Below are 17,103 nucleotides of genomic sequence, written 5' to 3'. Positions count from 1 at the left end.
CCAAGCCAGATCCTGCAGGTCCTTCTTCCTCTGGCTTCCCCTTAGGTTTGGTAGATTGGAGGCGGGAGGAAGGAAGCTGGTGTTCGTTCCTCAAGGCCATACGTAGGTGGACGGGGTTTCTCCTGGCTCCTTCCTCTTGCCCCTCCAGGCTGGGGGTGATAACAGCTTCTCCCCCAGCCCTCAGTGCTCCACAGCTTGGTTGTTTCCTCAAGTCTGATCTACCCTGCTGAACTGTGCCTTCCTCAGACCCTCCTGGGGTGCCCAGCCTGAGTGGGCATCCGTTTCCCCTGGGTCCTGCTGCAGACTCCCCCTAAGTCATGCCTTTTTTGCCCAGGGACACCTGACCATTCCCCGTCCTTGGGCTCATGGCCTCCTGCCTGCTCACCAGTCCCCCCATGCCCTCCCCATCTGCTAACCCCTTAGTCAGTCACCAGGAGTACTGTGGAAGCCCCACTGCTGGTCTGACCCTGACATCAGCCCCCTCCGCACATCTACACCCACAGCACCGAGGTAGTTTCCGTCTGTGCAGCTGTGGGGACATTGCCACATGCAAACCAAGTCCGTGCTGCTGGTGCTTAGGGTGCTTGCACGCCTCCTGACTGCCCAGGGTGCTGCACGGACGCCTCCTCGCTGGCAGAGGCCTCTGCCCCCATTCCGAGCTCCCTGTGTGCTGGGAGCCCCAGCTGCTGGGCCTGCCTGGGCCTCCTGGAGCCCTCTTCAGCCCACCAGCCTCACCTCTCCCAAAGGCCCACCCCAGCTGGTCTGTGACTTGTGCCGCGCTGCGATGGCCAAGATCGGTGAACCTAGCTGCTCCATGTCACCTGGGAAAATCACAAAATGCAGACCCCGGCCTGCCTCCTAGTGGCGTGACCGTGTGCTTTCCAGAGCCTTGCCCTGTTGGGAGGTGGCTGTCGGTGTTCTCGTCTGCCTTCTCACGGGCCTGGGCGTCTTGGTATTGGGGCTGCGGGTGCCAGTGTGGCTGGCCCCTAACCCACAGCAGGTGGGTGCTCAGAACACAGGAGATGGAGGAGTGAGTGTGTCGATCCCACAGCTGCTGTTCCAGGCAGGTGTGTAGAAAGATGTGCAGGGCTGCTTTCCTTGCTGACCCCTGTGGTCACCCCATGTGCTCTTTTTAATAATGTTTGGCAACATGCCTCTCTTTGCCAGCTTCGTTTTGGAGCCCAACATGAATGGATATGCAGAATTTTCCCCGAGTGCCACCAAGGAGCCCATGGACCCCCAGCCCAGTCAGGCCTTGCTCCAGGAAGACGTGGACATGAGCAGCGGCTCAAATGAAACCAATGAAAGCAGCTCTGCGGGGCGGGACTCGCAGGGCAGTGACTGTGACGACGGGAAGGAGCTGAGGATGCTGCTGGAGCCCCCTGACACCCTGCAGGGGTAAGTCGCTGCAGGCCAGGCCCGGGCTGCACGGGCTGCTTTCTCTGTGTCTCGTGTCCTTTGCTATTGAATTGATTTTGCACTTTTCAATCATGATGAGCAAGTTTTCCAAGATTTCTGAAAGTCCAATTAATGCAGAGTAACTAAAATGAACTGGTCCATCCCTCCTCACAGTGACAGCCACTGTCATCGAAGTTTCTCATGTTCGATGCCGGCAGACACCAGCGTAAGACGCTCGGGGAGGGCAGCCAGCTGCTGGCCACCCCACACGGGAGGTGCACGTGCCCCTCTGTCTGGTGTTACCCCTCTGTACTCAGCTCCCTGGCATCTGCAGGTGTCACATTCCGTTTTATCTCACCGCCCTTCCTTCTTCTTCCCTCTCTCCCTCCCTCCTTTTCTCCTGGGGGTGGAACCCAGGGCCTCAGTATGCCAGGTGGGCACTCTGTGACTGAGCCGCCCCTGGCCCTCCCTTGTGATCTAACCCTCCTGGCCTGCATCCTCTGCTGGTGGGAGGAAGCACTGCGCATGCGACTGCTGAGTCTTGTTCTGCCTCTTGTTTCTGCAGCCCCGGGGCCTTTCACCTTCAGATGACGGAGCCTGAGCACAACCCATCCACCAGTGGCTGCAGGTACCAGTGGCTTGAGAGGAGTCCAAACACTTGATACTGGAGGTCAGGTTTGGGGTGACGTGACTCCTCCAGGCTCTGCGTGGCCATGTCTTGTGGACTGGCTGCACCCTGGCCACCCCGACACCCTGTCCCTGCAGCCTCTCCATGTGCTACACCTGGAACTCCTCCCAGCTGTACTCTAAGAAAACCTTGCCTGCATTGGGGGGTGGGTTCATCAGGAACATCCTTCCCTCTTTTGGAGTATTTGGAACATACTATCTTCATGTGCACAGGTTTCCATGTCAGCTCTGGGACGAAGCCCACCCTTGACCCTGAGCATGTAGGCCCACTGTTGCCTCAGGGCCCTGGTTTCCATCATTCTCTGTCCTCTGCCCCGAATGGGTCCAGTTCCATCAGCAGTGTCCAGCTGTCTGTCTTCCTCTCAGCTCTGCATCTTGTATGAAGACCCTGCTCACAAATCCCCTTTCCTCTTCTCTGAGCTCGTGGTTCACATTCACATCCCCGGAAGCCACTTCACTGTCCTTGATAAGCCCCACCATGTAGTCCTTTTATCTGTGGGACAGGCAAGGGGGCCCAGCCTAGTGACACAGTCTGCTCTTCTAGACTGTGGGCTGACCAGCAGCCTTTCTGGTGAGGCCCCACTGGCAGCCCGGGGATGTGACCAGCTGAGCAGCTCCCAGCATTCAAGGCTCAGCAGCTGGTCTTGCCAGGACAGTCGTCTCCCAGCTAGAGGCGCTTGGCACTGTGCAGACACTGCTGGTTGTCATGACTAGCAGGGGTGTGGTGGCCATAGAGGGAGAGGCCAGGGACTACTGAACGTCCTACAGCACCCCAGGCCATGCTTCTCCAGCAAAGGGCTGGTGGGAGGCTAACGCACACCGCCTCTCTCCTGGTCTCAGCAGCGAGCAATCTGCCAAAGCAGACATGCACAGAGAGCTGATAAGAACGCTGAGGGAGCTGAAGGTCCACCTCCCTGCAGACAAGCAGGCCAAGGGCAAGGCCAGCACCCTGGCGACCCTGAAGTACGCCCTGAAGAGCGTGAAGCAGGTGAAAGGTAGGCCTGCCTTGCACCTCCGTTCATAGCTGGGAAACGAGGTTTGAAACCAGGTGTCAGGTACCCGAGGTCGCGTCCACTGCCTGACACTAAGAGAGCAGAAGGAAATCATAAAAACGTGATGAAACTGCAATGGAAACCTCAGTTCCCTGGAAGCTTCCTGTGGTACTGAACTTTCAGAGGGGAAAAAGCAGGTAGGGAATCACGGATAAAAGAGATCTACGTGCCACATCCAGCTGTGGTGACCTGGGGTGGGCCAGTTCATGTTCAGGAGAGTCCAGCATCTTCTAGGCTCTGACAGGGGAGCTGGTGTTTGGGAGATGACCTTGAGTCCAGGAAGATTGTCACCTGCTGCTTGTGAACTGCCATGGGCCAGAACAGAATCGAAGCAAACCCCCTCTCAGCCTTTTGCTGAGGATTTGCCCACCTTTAGCACAATGTGAAGGGTATCACCAGCTCTTAGAACTGAATTCATGAACTCAGGTGCTTCATTTCCTGTTTATCTAAAAATCTGATATTCCGCCCGTGTGGTCGTTTCAGCCAGGAAGGAGGGAGGCAGGGCAGAGCGCCAGCATCAGACGCATGTGGTCATGGGGCCTTTAAAATGCAGATCCTGCTCCCATTTATACATGTTTGGACTTCTGTCAGAAAAGAGAATATGCAAGAGCTTTTAAAACTGGCCAGTGGTGAATAAAACTAAGCCTTTGGTGTGAGAACACCCACAGTTCCTCCAAGATGCAATTCTGGGCCTGTAACACCTGCTGCAGGCCCTATAGACACAACCACCCAGTTCAGCTGCTTTGCTGTTCAGCCCTGTTCAAGCCCCCGCCCCTCCAGTCCAGCTCAGTTTGCTTTCAGTGACTCCTGCACTGGACCTTGCATCAGGCAGGGTTCTCATCTCCTGGGTCTCAGGTAGTTGTAGGTCCCTCTGTCTCTAAGACAGGCAGGAAATGGTGACTGTGCATGACGCTGGGCACCTGCTATTGGACCCAAGCCCAATAGCCAGCAGCTTGGCCCTGGAGTTCAGGCCCAAGACCCCTGACCAGGTCATCCCAGGATGGCTCAGCTGTAGCTGCTGGTCATATAGGCCGAGAAGCCCTAAATTCCCAGCTGGGAATAGGGCTCTGAGTTTCCAGAGTCTGGTTTCCTCCACTGTTGGAGATCACCCCTGGCGTCCTGGAGGAAGGGTTCACGTGAGTATCCGGAGCTCACAGCCCTCTGTTCCTGGGCTCCCTGCTTTTCATCACAGTGAAACCACCAGCTCCTGACCACTGGGCGGTTCCTTAGCTGGGGGTCCATCATAACAAGCAGGCACCGACTTGCATCTCTCTGGGATGGGAAGGGAGGGCAGCTGGTGTGATCCAGCTGGCACATGCATGAGTCACTCGGTTCCACCTTTGCTCACTGTCATGTGGTGTGCTGACAGCCAGTGGACCCTGCATGTTACAACACACACCAGAACAGTGCGGAAAGCCACGGCTGGCAAAGCAGCAGTTTTTGTCCCACAGTACTTAGGTGGGCAGGGCTTGTGGCCTGCAGCTGGGGATGGGGAAGCCTCTTTTGGATAGCCGTCAAGCTTCACGCTTGGACAGCTGCTGGCAGTGGGCAGGTGACCAGGGCCTCTGGCCCTGCAGCCGGTGTGCAGGCCCCTGCTGTCTACTGTACCTGGGGTTTCTGGTGTGCTCCTCCCTCCAGGTCTCCCCCTCCCTCAGCCTGCTATCTACTTCATGAAGGTTCATGTCGTCTGAACAGAGTGATCCTGCTGCTGGTCAGTGCTGGGCTGACCTGAGAGCGTGTGCAAACCTGGTACCCCTGGGCCTGGCCACTGGAGGGTGCCACCCTGGGGCTGCCTCCTGGGGAAGGACTCCTGTTCCCAAGCGAGCAGCTAGAGGGCGAGCACTGGCCCAGCCCCTCTGCTGTCAGCTCACGTGGGGGGGAGCCGCTGTGCTTCCTTCTTGGCCTCTGCAGTAACTTAGGACTGGGGATCTCTGCCAAATCGAGAAGTTTCCTACGCTTTGCAGCAGTTCATATCTTGGTTTGGAGCATACTCAGAAGGCAGAGAAGTCAAAGGGAGATCGCATGTGGCCATGGGTCCAAAGGTCTCATCGCGCTGCAGGAAACACAGCTTCAGGGTCCCGGGTCAGACTCCAGAATGCACACTGCTCTTGTCTGGAGTGGAAGCTGCTGCAGCCTGTGAGCAGCGATGCCCGGGGACAGGCACTGTACTGGCTGAGCCCAGAGTGAGGTGGGCTCAGATCGAGGACCCCCGTCTGAGATTCCATTTGCAATGCTTATTTTCAGGCATAGCTACTATGCCTGCCATTTTTTCCCCCCAGTATTGGGGACTGAACCCAAGGACACTGCACTGCTGAGCTGTGCTCCCAGCCCTTTTTTCACCTATTTTTTAAGCAGGCGATTCTGCCTGAGTGGAGTGTCTGCTGGACTCTACCCCTGGGGTCAGATGCACGGGCGTAGAAACATCAGTGTTGCATTGTGATTTAAGGGCCCTCCTGGAAAAAGAACTCTGTGCCCATATTATTTTAAATAATGGATTTATCAGCCCTCTCCCCCTCTGGAGATAGACCATGTTCCCTCTTGAGTATATTCCTTGCTTTACTCCAAAAATGTCTTCTCTTGAGATTGCTCCCAGTCTCCCTTGAATATATATCTACTTTCCTAAAATAAACCTCTGTCTCTGCCTTTGAGAATAAAACCATGGGGACTGGAGTCCTGGCCCAGTGGTGGACCACTTGCCCAGCATGTGTGAGGCACGGGTTCGATTCTCAGCACCACATAAACGTAAATAAATTAAAAAATAAAGGTCTATCAACATCTAAAAAAATTTTTAAAAAAGAAAAGAAAACCATGTATCAACCATTTTTTAAGCTTCTGTGAGCAAAGGCCTGATGTTTCAGGGGAGCACCCAGCACCGTCATCCGTGTGTTCGAAGCTTGTGGGTTCAGTGTCCACGGAGACACTATCTACGTCCACCCCGCTTGTCACTCCAGGAGAGGACAGTGTTTTGCACATTTGGCAACCTTGTGCCTTCACCCTGGGCTTCGCCACTGAGAGTGAACCTTGTTTCTCCTGCAGCCAATGAGGAGTATTTCCAGCTGCTCCTGTCCAGCGAAAGCCAGCCCTGCGGTGCAGACGTGCCCTCCTACGCTGTGGAGCAGGTGGAGGGCGTCGCCTCTGAGCACCTCCTGAAGAATGCGGTAAGTCCTGTGTCGTGATGCCTGCGGGCGGTTCTGCTGCAGCGGCAGTCACGGCAGGAACATCTGGAGCTTCGGGAACGAGGTCCCGCTCCTACAAGAGGAGGGTGCAGCCGGCCACTGCGGGGCGGCGGTGCCGCAGACCTCTGCCTGTTCTGAGCTGCTGTCCTCCTCCCTGGCTGACTCGTCCCCTAGTTCTCCTCAGAGAAGCCCAGCTGCTCCCAAGTGGGGTCCAGGTTTTCATATCCTCAGCATGAAGACAGACTTGGTGGCCTAGTGGCCCATAGTTCTCTAATCGCCCGGTAGAGGTGCGACTGAGTGCTGAGGGAGGGCAGGTCTGGCGAGACCAGACAGAAGGACCAGCGGAGACCCCACACGAGCTGGATCTGGTGAACAGGCCTCAGCAGGGCTCCCTCACCCTTCCCACCTCCGTCCTGCAGCTGACCTGCCAGGGAGCCTGTCTCTGAGACCAGAAGGCCAGGTGGCTCCCATGCAGAGCCCCCGAGCCCAGGAAGACAGACCAGGCGAGCAGAGGGGAGGGCTGCCTGTCCACCTCCCAGGTTACCCCAGCCCAGCCTCTAAGAGCTCCGCATCCAAGCCAGCAAAATGCCTGGCACTGCCAGGGTGAGCCCCCTGGGGTTGCTGCTGTGCTGTGTAATTTCAGATATCATGGTGACCCTGGCAGGGGCAAAGGGAAACAGAGACCACCTGGCCACCCCAGCCAGCTCCCTTGGTCTGACCAGCCATCCAGTCCTGTCTGGCTGTGGCCACTGGGGTCATGTTTTTCCTTCCCAGGATATGTTTGCCGTGGCTGTGTCCCTGGTTACGGGGAAGATCCTGTACATCTCTGACCAAGTTACATCCGTGTTCCGTTGTAAGAAAGATGCCTTTGGCGACGCCAAGTTTGTGGAGTTCCTGGCACCGCAAGATGTCAGCGTGTTCCACAGCTTCACCACCCCTTGCAAGCTTCCGCCCTGGAGCGCGTGCAGTGGAGTAGGTGAGACCTGGGCACTGCTGTGCCCTCCCGGGGAGGGGGCGGGCCTGGCTCCCACCTTACCTCTGCCGTGGAGAACACCCTCAGAGCCCACCTGCAAGGCTGCCGGCCGTGCACTCTGCCAAGGGCAGAAGTTCAGAGTAACTTTGGAGAAACAAAAAAGCCTTTTTGAAAATTCTAGAGAGATTTCCAGAAACGGTAGTCATTTTAGAAATGAAGTTTTTCCATGGAGCTGGAAACTTGACGTGACTGCGGCGTGTGGGGAGACACGGTGCTCTGTGAGACAGTGTGTGGGCAGCCTTACGAGTGCAGGCCGCAAAGCCCTGCGTGCAGACCTCTGCTCTAGGCAGGGCACGCCTGGACAGTCTGCCAGGGGCCTCCTCCCAGCTGTTTGGCCAGCTTCCCTGCCCCACCTGTCCATCCCCAGAGCCAGCTTGGCCTGGCTGCCTGCTCCTGACACAGCCTGCCCTGCTCCAGCCCTCCTTGTGCCCATTGCCCCTCCCTACCTGCCATGATTGGAATGTGAGTTGTCCCCTCTGAAACCACGCTGAGGTTTGTCACGGAGGCAGCATCGAGGCGAGGCCTCAGGATGTGACTGGTCAGTAGGAGGAGTCCGATACCTTCGGGGGCGGGTGCTCACCTCCCCTCCTGCCGTCCCCTCCTGCCGTCCCCTCCTGCCGGCCTCTGGCCTTCGCACCACTGCCCCCATTTGCAGCAGCACTGGCAGCCTCACTTGCAGCAGAGCAGAGGCTGGCTCTGTGCTCGGGGACTTCCCAGACTTTAGAACCGAGAGCGCAAATAAACCTCTCCCCTTCATAAATCACTCAGTCTCAAGTATTTTGTTACAACAAGAGAAAATGGTACCAAGAAGCAGGGTGTTATGATGTAACAGTCCTTGAAAACAGGAAAACGGCTGTGGAACTGGGGAGCAGGCGGTGGCTGGAGCAGTTTTGGAGTGAAAGCTGGAAAAGCCTGAGCATCGAGGGCGGTTCTGGTGTGGGCCCGGAAGAGAGGCCTGGGGGAACGTGCAGCTTCTTGGAGATTGCCGCCATGTTCCTGAGCAGATGCTGGTGACGTGTGCGTGGCGAGGGCCGCGGTGCCCGGGCTTGGGTGGCAGTACGGACTGCCTTGCAGGAGCTGGAAAGCGGCCAGAGTAGCAAGAACTCGGCAGGATTCTGTTCACCTGCGGGCGGGTGGAAGACCAGACCTAAGAGGATGAATGGGTGTCTGGCAGAGGAGGCCAGAGCAGCAAGGTCAGGAATCCTGCGGTCACTTCCAGCTCCCGCAGCAAGACCAGCAAGAGCAGGATCACGGGACGACAGGCTCTACTTTAAAGGGAAGCAGAGCGGAAGAGTCTCCACCTGGCCACATATAAAGTGGATAGGCCTGCACGGGACACTGAGGAGATCCAAGGGCTGGAGAGAGCTGGGCGGCTTCCGTCAGGACCGTGGGAGAAAGTCCCCAGAGGCACCCTGGACATCTCGACGAGGTCTTTGAGGCTGCCCTCTCGTCAGGGCTCGGACTGTTAGGACCTTGAGGGCAGAAAAGCCTTCTGCCTGGCCACGTGGGCCTTCCGCGCTGCACCCCGCCCAGCACCCTGCGCAGCCCCAGGCTCTGGAGGGGCTCTAGGCTTTGCAGGTGTCCCGAGGTGCAGTGCTGCAGGTGTGCAGCAGTGCCAGTGGAGGCACGACCTCCAGGTTTCAGAGGCTCGGAAGGCCGCATTCCAGGCGAGCCCTGCCACAGAGTCTCCCCTCGCCCTGCCTGGCGGAGCCTCCGAGCGCATCCGCAGCACATGCAGCCCTGCTGGGAAAGCTGCAGGCACGGTGTGCAGCCCCAGCCAGGGAGCTGGAGTATGGCCTTGGCCCAGCAGAGCCCTGGGGGCACATGAGCAAAAGATGACCCTCCAGCTCCAAGGCACATCCTGCCACTTGGCTCTTGGACTTGTGTGGGGCCCTTCTCTCCCTTTGGAATGGGCGCGTAGACAGCTCCTTTGACTTCACAGGCTCACAGCTAGACTTCGGACTTTTGAATTGGTGCTAGAACAAGTGAAGCTGTGGGACTGTGGGGGAATGGTGGTTGGGGGCATCTCAGAAGGACTTGAATTTTGGCAGATGGATGGAGCACTGGTTTGAACACGGACTGTTCCTCTGAGCCTGGTACTGACATTGGACTGTGGGGGGGGGGGGAGGTAGGTGGGCCCTTTGAGGCTTCCCAGATCATTAAGAGGGATCAGTGCAGTTCCTACAGGTGTGAGCCTCTCTCTGGACTGGTTGGCCTCCACAAGAGCCAGGCTGCCTGTCACGTCTATCTCTCCAATTCGTGCCCACTTGCCTTTCCACGTTTCCACCGCGAGATGGTATAGCACAAAACCCTCACCCAGTGCTGGCTCTGCGCGCGTGGACTTCGCAGCCTGAGAACTGTGGGCTAGTTCTCAGAACGAACCTCTGCTCTGTATAAATCACCTAGCCTCTGGTGTTTTGTATAGCAATGGAAAATGGACTGAGGCAGCACGTCCAAGGGGAGGCTGGGCCTGCGTCCTCACATCTCCCCCACCACATCACCAGCCCTCTCCTGCCCCCTTGGCCGTGGGCTTTCCTGCAGTGACACTTTTTGTCTGTCCTGCTTTTCTGACTGAACTGGGAAGACTTGATTCCAGAAGGGCTTCAGTGCGCTCATGCACCTGTACAGCCCCTGGGCACAGGAGGCACCTAGGAGGGCTGGGAGCAGCAGGGTCCTGGCAGATAGCCAGAGAGGGGCAGGGTCCAGCCACCTCAGCCTTCCCTGCCACCTGGGCAGCTAGCAAAAATCCCCTTTGAAGCATGTGTCCCTTGGCATCTGTCTGCCTGTACCTAGTGATTACGTGTCCCCTCGTGGACTCTGACTGCCCGGAGCAGAAGTTCAACTGAAGACCAGGCAGTCCTGAGGAGCCAGGAGAGGCACAGAGGAAACGGGCAGGCTGGGAGCTGCCCAGGTTCTCAGGTAGAGTTGGCCAAGCGCCAGCTCTGGCCTTGCACCCAGGTCCATCTGCCACTGCATCCGTGGCTGCAGGTCAGCGGTCTCAGCTTTGCTCAAAGGCCCTCAGCCCTCACCTCACCACCCAGGAGCTAGGTGGTGGGCTCGCGCACTCTCCAGGATCTCCACCTTCTTCCTGTCCCCATTCAGCCCACGAGGGCCAGAGAGGGACTCCACCATGCCCCTGCAGTTCCGTGGCTGGCAGCCTCAGACAGATGTCCATCTGCTTGGGGATTGCTTCAGACTTTTGGTTTCAGGTGTAGTACCTTCTGCCTTCTCTCCGGATTCCAGCCCAGCAGCTGTCCAGTCACACCACTAAAGTTTGCAATTCAAGTTAGGAGGGTCCATCAGGGTTGGGTGGTGGCACAGAAGATGATCACTCTGCGTGGATTTGCAGGGTACACAGGCCTGCACCTTCTCCTTAGGATGGGGCGACCGAATTATGGTTTGAATTAGAGAGAAAACCGGGTGAACCAGAAGCCTTTCCAGGCTGGTAGTTTTACATCATTTTCCATTACCAGTAATCACCTACTTGTCATCATTTTTTCTACGTAGAGGAAACCTTACATGAAAAATCAGTCTAAGTTTTTTTAAATTCCTTTAAGCCATTATGGAAGTGCCCATTCCATCCTGTTGATGAGGTTTCACAGTTGATCTCATGTATTTACTAGATACTTTAAAGTTCAAAGTAAGGCAAGAGTTTACTAAGTATTGATGTAAGTTTTCAAATGCTCTGCGTTGTTTGTTAAAACTGAATATCCCTAAAATATGTAGCTTTGTGGTGCTTAGGACTGTGTGTGTGTGCATAAATGTGTGCCAGACATGGTGCTGCACACCTGTGATCCTAGCCGCTCAGGAGGCTGAGGGTTAGGGTTAGGGTTAGGGTTAGGGTTAGGAGGAGCACAAGTTCAAGACCAGCCTCAGCAACGTAGTGAGGCCCTGTCTCAAAATAAAATATAAAAAGGACTGGGGATGTGGCTCAGTGGTTAAGTGTCCTTGGGTTCAATCCCTGGTACCAAAAAAACAAAAAAACAAAAATGCTCTGCACAGTCGCAGTTTAGCTGTGTCTTCCAGAGCTGAACTGGTGGCGTGCTTGTTGGCAGTGTTACATAAAGATTTCTACCCTAAAGGGTTCCTTTTGTGTGTGGGCAGATGTACATTTTATTCCTCAAATCCATTCCACTTCTTCTCCTTAGTCTTATTTCTTATGAGAAGTAAAGTCTTTATTTCTTATGAGAAAAAATGTGCCGTCTAGATCGAGTTGTTTAATTGGATGAATGACTCAAGGCTCTTTTCCCCAGATTCTTTTACTCAAGAGTGCATGGAGGCGAAATCTTTCTTCTGCCGTGTGGGGTAAGCCTGCTTCCCAGTTTTCCCAGCTTCGAGTGTGGTGTGAGCATTCCCTCCTGGGCACCTGCTGAGGGTTCAGGGGCTGTGCAGGCTCCCCACCGTTCCTGCCCCCTCCAGGGGTGGAGCTCCGTGAGCAGGCCCAGCGGGTGATTCCTGAATAAGCTGCTCTTTGACCATGCCCAGGCGCTGGGAGCCCTGCCACCAAAGGATGATCCACCTGCTCCTTGTAGAGAGCATCGCTCACAGAGATCTGCACCGGCTATTGCCCAGAAAGCCTACTCCGGGGCCCTGGGACCCCAGAGGCACACGCAGCCTTTGGTTTGCATGTGCATCTTTCGGATCAGAGTCTGTAGGGTTGTTAGTAGGCTCTTGTTCCAAAACAGGGTGACCAAAGGAATGTGCAGGGTAGTGTCAGGAACAACCTGGCCAGACCCTGGGCCTTAGGGAGGAAGTAGACTCAGGGCTCATGGGCCTTAGGGAGGGAGTAGACTCAGGGCTCGGGACCCCACTTGGGTCTGATTTAAATGCAGATTGCTCAGAAGAAGGGCTGGAAGACTCTCGCCTACCAGAGCTGGACTCTGGCCCTGCATGTGACAGGTGCAAGGGGAAGGACCCAAGAGCAGGAGCAGGCCAGCCACTCCAGCAGGCTGGCCTCTGCTGCCTCCAGCAAGGTCTCGGTCCCCACAAGAAGAGTTGATGTGGCAGCCTGGCAGTGTGGCTGGAGTTGCTGAGCATCTAGTGCAAAAAAGAGACAGAATCATTAGGACCTGTCCCACGGCCAGGCGAGGGCTAACCAGCAACAGGCCTGCTCCTCTGCCAGGGTTCTAAGGCCTGATGCTGCTCTCCTCCACAGCGTCGGGAAGAACCACGAGAACGAGATCCGCTACCAGCCTTTCCGCATGACGCCCTACCTAGCCAAGGTGCAGGAGCAGCCAGCTGCTGAGAGCCAGCTCTGCTGCCTACTGCTGGCAGAGAGGGTGCACTCTGGCTACGAAGGTACAGCCACAGCAAGACCAGGAGCATGCATCCAGCCTCTCAGACCCACTGTGGCTCAAACACAGAGTCTGCAGAACTGACCGCCAGCTTCTTCATCTGCCTGGCATCTCCCCAGCCCAGACTCCATCTTCCCCAGCCTCATGTACCCTCATCAACTGCCCTCCTCATCCAGTCAAGGTGACTGGACACTGACATCTCTCCCCAGTGTCCAGGCCATTGCTGTCTCCCTCTCCCCTTCCACAGATGCTCTGCCTTTTGTCCACCAAATGAGGTCAGCCCTGACAGGCCTGAGGCCCCACAGCCCTCATGTCCTTCCCCTGTGCCTCAGCCTCTGGGCCACTCTGAAAGGCACTGACAACACAGCCCACCCCAGGACGCCTCAGTGCCAGCATCCCTCCCTCCGCCTCCCCAGCTATACCCCACCTGCATTTCCCCTCCTCCCCACCTGCCCTGGCTCTGTGACAGGCCAGCTTTCCTGATGAGCCCAGGCTGGGCATGTTCTGATGCCCAGCCTTGCTTCCCTCCCTCTGCCTGGCCTCCCCCGCCCTCAGCTTGTGGCAATCCGGTCATCCTGCTGCCATCTCACCAGTAACTGGCTCCCAAGGCCACTGTGCCCCAAAGCAGAACCCCCATTCCCCCTTGAAGCCCAGAGGACCAGGGTGCCTTCCACCTTCCTGTGGTCCCTCTTCAGCAGCTGCTTTGTGACATCGTAGTCCTCCTAGGTTCTCACTGCAGCAGCTCAGACTCGCACGATTTCAGACTCCCTGTGAGGCAGGTGCCCCTGTGCGACGGCCACGGGGAATCCAGCTTTGTCCTGACATGGTCTCTTGTCTTCTCTCCCTTTTTTTTTTGGTAGTATCAGTGATCCAGCTCAGGGACACTCTACCACTGAGCCACATCCCCAGCCCTTTTTATTTTGAGACTGAGGCTGGCCTCGAACTTGAAATCCTTCTGCCTCAGCTTCCCAAGCAGCTGAGATCACAGGCATGTGCCCCCCACATGGCCAATGGTGACTTAGGAAGCACCTCTTCAGTGTGGTAGAACATGTCTTGAGCATGTGGCTTTCTGGGCTGGGCTGTGGCTTAGGGGCAGAGCATTGCCTGGCTTGTGAGGTTCTGAGTTCAAGCCTCAGCACAGCAAAAATAAGAATGAGCAGTTCATGGCTTTCTTTAACAAGTCTGCTGTGCCCTTCCAAGTATACAGGAAGGATGTAGAGCGGGTACATAGGTTTCAACAAGTCATTCCCCCAAATTATTAGCCTCCTTCAAGAACGAAAGATCTGGGGATTTGGCAGCTGAGGGAAATTTGGGCCGTGTGACTTCCTGATTTCTGCAAGTCACTCTGTTACTTGGGCCCCCACTTAGAAACTGGGACGTCCTCCAGTATACCAGTGTTTGCTGAGGATTTTGAATCCCAGGTGTGATTTATTTTTCTGGACAGTTTGTTGAGATCACTGCAGGTCCCTCTTAGAAACCATGTCTTCAGCACAGCTTTGCTAGAAGCCTCTGCGTGGTCCTGTGGCTCTGTCACTGTGGTGGCACCCAGTCAGCAGGCCAAGGCTGGCCGCTTCAGCTGCCTGTTGTCATGAGCCGAAGGCCTGCTCTGCTCTCGGTGGGGCCCATCCTGTTGTTCCAAGGCCACATGTTAATTTTTCCTTAGCTCTCGGTCATTCTGGATCTGTGTGGTGCTCCCTGTACTTAGGGCATAACTGCGTTATTCTTAGAATGAGACATTTGTGCAAAATTCTGTTCTTTCAGCTCCTAGAATTCCTCCTGAGAAGAGAATTTTTACAACTACACATACACCAAATTGCTTGTTCCAGGACGTGGACGAAAGGTAAGTGGTGCTGTGTGGTCCCCTCTGCTGACACACCCTCACTGTGGCTCCAACCGTCAGGTTCCCTTGAGAGGCATCCAGTATCTCCTCACCATCTTGGTGGTGACTTAATAACAATGAACCTTCATGTTTTTGACATTAAAGCTATTTAGCTAAAGCCCAGGTAGCATGTTTGTTGAACCTATGTAATAATCAACAAATGAACTGTCAATGACATACCTAGTGGTACAGTAGGATTATAATGTGGCTGAAAAATTCCGATGTAGCCCAACGTCACAGTGCAACATGTTGCCCACAGTTAGGTGACGCTGGTGTAAGCAGACCTGCTGTACACTGCTTGCCCTACAAATGTATAGCGCAGCCAATTGCAGAGGTGCACACCTGTAATCCCAGTGACGGGAGGCTGAGGCAGAAGGATTGCAGGTTTGAGGCCGACATCAGCAGCTTAGTGAAGCCCTAAGAAACTTGGCAAGATCTTGTCTCAAAATAAAAAAGGGCCCCTGGGTTCAATCACCCATGCCAAAGAAAAAGGTCTGGTGGAGACAGATGCCCTACATAATATTTGGAAATGGTAAACAACCATGACTAGTGTATGTATTTATAGTACTAGACTTTTTATTGTAATCTTTTAAAACATTTTGTTTTAGTTGTAGGTGGACACAATACCTTTATTTTATTTTTACGTGGTGTGGAGGATCGAACCCAGGGCCTCACGCATTCTAAGAAAGCACTCTCCCACTGAGCCACAACCCAGCCCCTTCTGATGGCTCTTTTGGAGTATGCCCCTACTTGTTATAAGCCAGGTGTGATATGAAACACCAGCAGCAGCCTCACGCCTCTCTTTTTCATGGTATCTCTTGATCAAGTCAGGTGGCCACATCTGGGGACTTGCCTGTACCCTCTAGGTTTGTGTGAGGGTACCTCGTGCTGTTTGTATGTGACAGAATTGTCTGATGACACATTTCTCAGACCAGGTCCCCCTCATTAAGTGATGTATGGCTCTATAGGCGACGACATAGTTTTGAAATTATACCAGAATCTTCATGAGGTGTGGTGGTGTGAATGGCTTCCGGAGAGCTCCTTCTTGACCTGACTGAGCCTGTCTACGCAGGTCAGGGAGCGATGCTCAGCAGGAGCAAGTGCCTGGGCCAGGGTTAGACAGAAGCTGGAGGTGCCATGCAGGGTCTCGAGAAGCCTCTCATCTGTCCCAGAGGTGGCCATGGGGACATGGTCCCCTCCACAGCTCTGTTCGGAGCCCCACCCGGGGCCTCCCTGGGACCCCGCCCAGGGTTCTGGAGCTGTGTGAACGATCCTCATTGGACTCGGGAGCACTGGACTCGGAGTGGTTCTGCCCTGCCCCGCGGGCCTTCTCCCAGCTCCTCCTCCACAGAGGCGTGAAAGCAAAAACCACGATGGGATCGGCTGTGCTTGGGGAGAAGTACGTCCTCAGAGACACAGCAGGAAGTGAACGGAGAGGTGCCCGCATGCTAGGCCCGGTCACCGTGAGGTGCTAGGTAGCACCTGGACTGCACGTAAGGTCCCTGTCCCTCCTGGAAAGTTCTGTTCTGTGGGCAGCCAGGTTGCTCAGTGTAGTCTACAGTCACCTGCGGCAGCATCACCCAAGAAAAGAAAGCCTCACAATGCAGGTTCCTGGTCTGGGGACTTGGTGGTAGAGTGGTCACGAGGCCCTGCGTTCAACCCCCACCATCACGAAGAAAAGAAAAAGACAGAAAAAGTGATGTAGGTTTGTGGTACCACCCTGCCCTGCCAAACCAGGATCTCAGAGGGCGAGGCCTGGACCCAGGAGGTTTATTCCTCAGAGGTAAGAACTGTCTGCGGCCCCTGAGCAGGCAGGCAGGCGCTGTGGCGTTGTGAGCAGCAGCTGCAGGGTTCCTGGTCCAGTCAGGGGCTAGTGCTCCTCCCTGCCCTCCTCGCTCCTCGCCTGGCTCCTCACCCACTTCTTCCCTCTCCTCCTGTTCCTGCTCCTCTGGCCAGGCCTTGACTGGGAGGGCGCAGGGGGGCCTCTGAACCTCCTGTCCAGAGGAAAGCACTAGGCCTGGAGAGCGTGTCTCACGAGGAGGAGCGTCGAAGACTAAGGCTCTGCTCTCAAGACCCAAAGGCAGATGTCCTTCCACACGGGCAAGGAGAGCCCAGGAAACACCTGCTGGGAGGCATGGAGGTGGCCAAGTGGCAGTCAGATTTGGAAGCAGCTGCCTGAGCCCACAGGGGCACCAGCTACGAACGGAATCACAGGGCACAGCGTTTCCGCCCCTCCAGGAACAGGACAACTCGGAGGAGTGTGCACTCAGGAGCAAGGTGACAGCTGCAGGGAGACAGCACAGGCTCCAGCCAGTCGTCAGAGCTGCCGGAGGAGCCACAGTCAGTGACCAGACGTAGCAGCCAAAGAAGCCAGAGGGAAAGTACCCTGAGCTGAGAAAGCTGCGCCCAGGAAAGGGCTTCTGGGCAAAACTTATTAAGCAGAAATCCACAGCACGACACCTCTGCTCAGCTGATGAGTCACATGAGAGGAGAAAAAGATCTTAGGGAAGGAAAAACAAAAGCGGAATAATTTAATTTTTTCAGGAGACAGAACACAAAGCTAAGGCACTGGACCCCTCTCTTG

At 55.6% G+C, this 17,103-nt stretch overlaps 1 protein-coding gene across 1 annotated transcript in view; it reads left to right on the top strand.

Moving 5' to 3' along the window:
* Nucleotides 1–17,103, top strand: part of PER2 (period circadian regulator 2) — a 39,925-nt gene that overhangs the window by 8,269 nt on the left and 14,553 nt on the right. Inside the window, exons 2-9 of the mRNA XM_079133015.1 lie at nt 1,168–1,398; nt 1,964–2,026; nt 2,926–3,080; nt 6,174–6,295; nt 7,088–7,289; nt 11,600–11,651; nt 12,502–12,644; nt 14,402–14,480. Coding sequence (XP_078989141.1) covers nt 1,168–1,398; nt 1,964–2,026; nt 2,926–3,080; nt 6,174–6,295; nt 7,088–7,289; nt 11,600–11,651; nt 12,502–12,644; nt 14,402–14,480 — 1,047 coding nt within the window. The remainder of the gene's footprint in view (nt 1–1,167; nt 1,399–1,963; nt 2,027–2,925; nt 3,081–6,173; nt 6,296–7,087; nt 7,290–11,599; nt 11,652–12,501; nt 12,645–14,401; nt 14,481–17,103) is intronic.

This window comes from Sciurus vulgaris (genome assembly GCF_902686455.1).
Source record: "Sciurus vulgaris genome assembly, chromosome: 3".
Lineage (NCBI taxonomy): Eukaryota > Metazoa > Chordata > Mammalia > Rodentia > Sciuridae > Sciurus > Sciurus vulgaris.
This window is presented reverse-complemented; position numbering and strand designations above follow the sequence as displayed.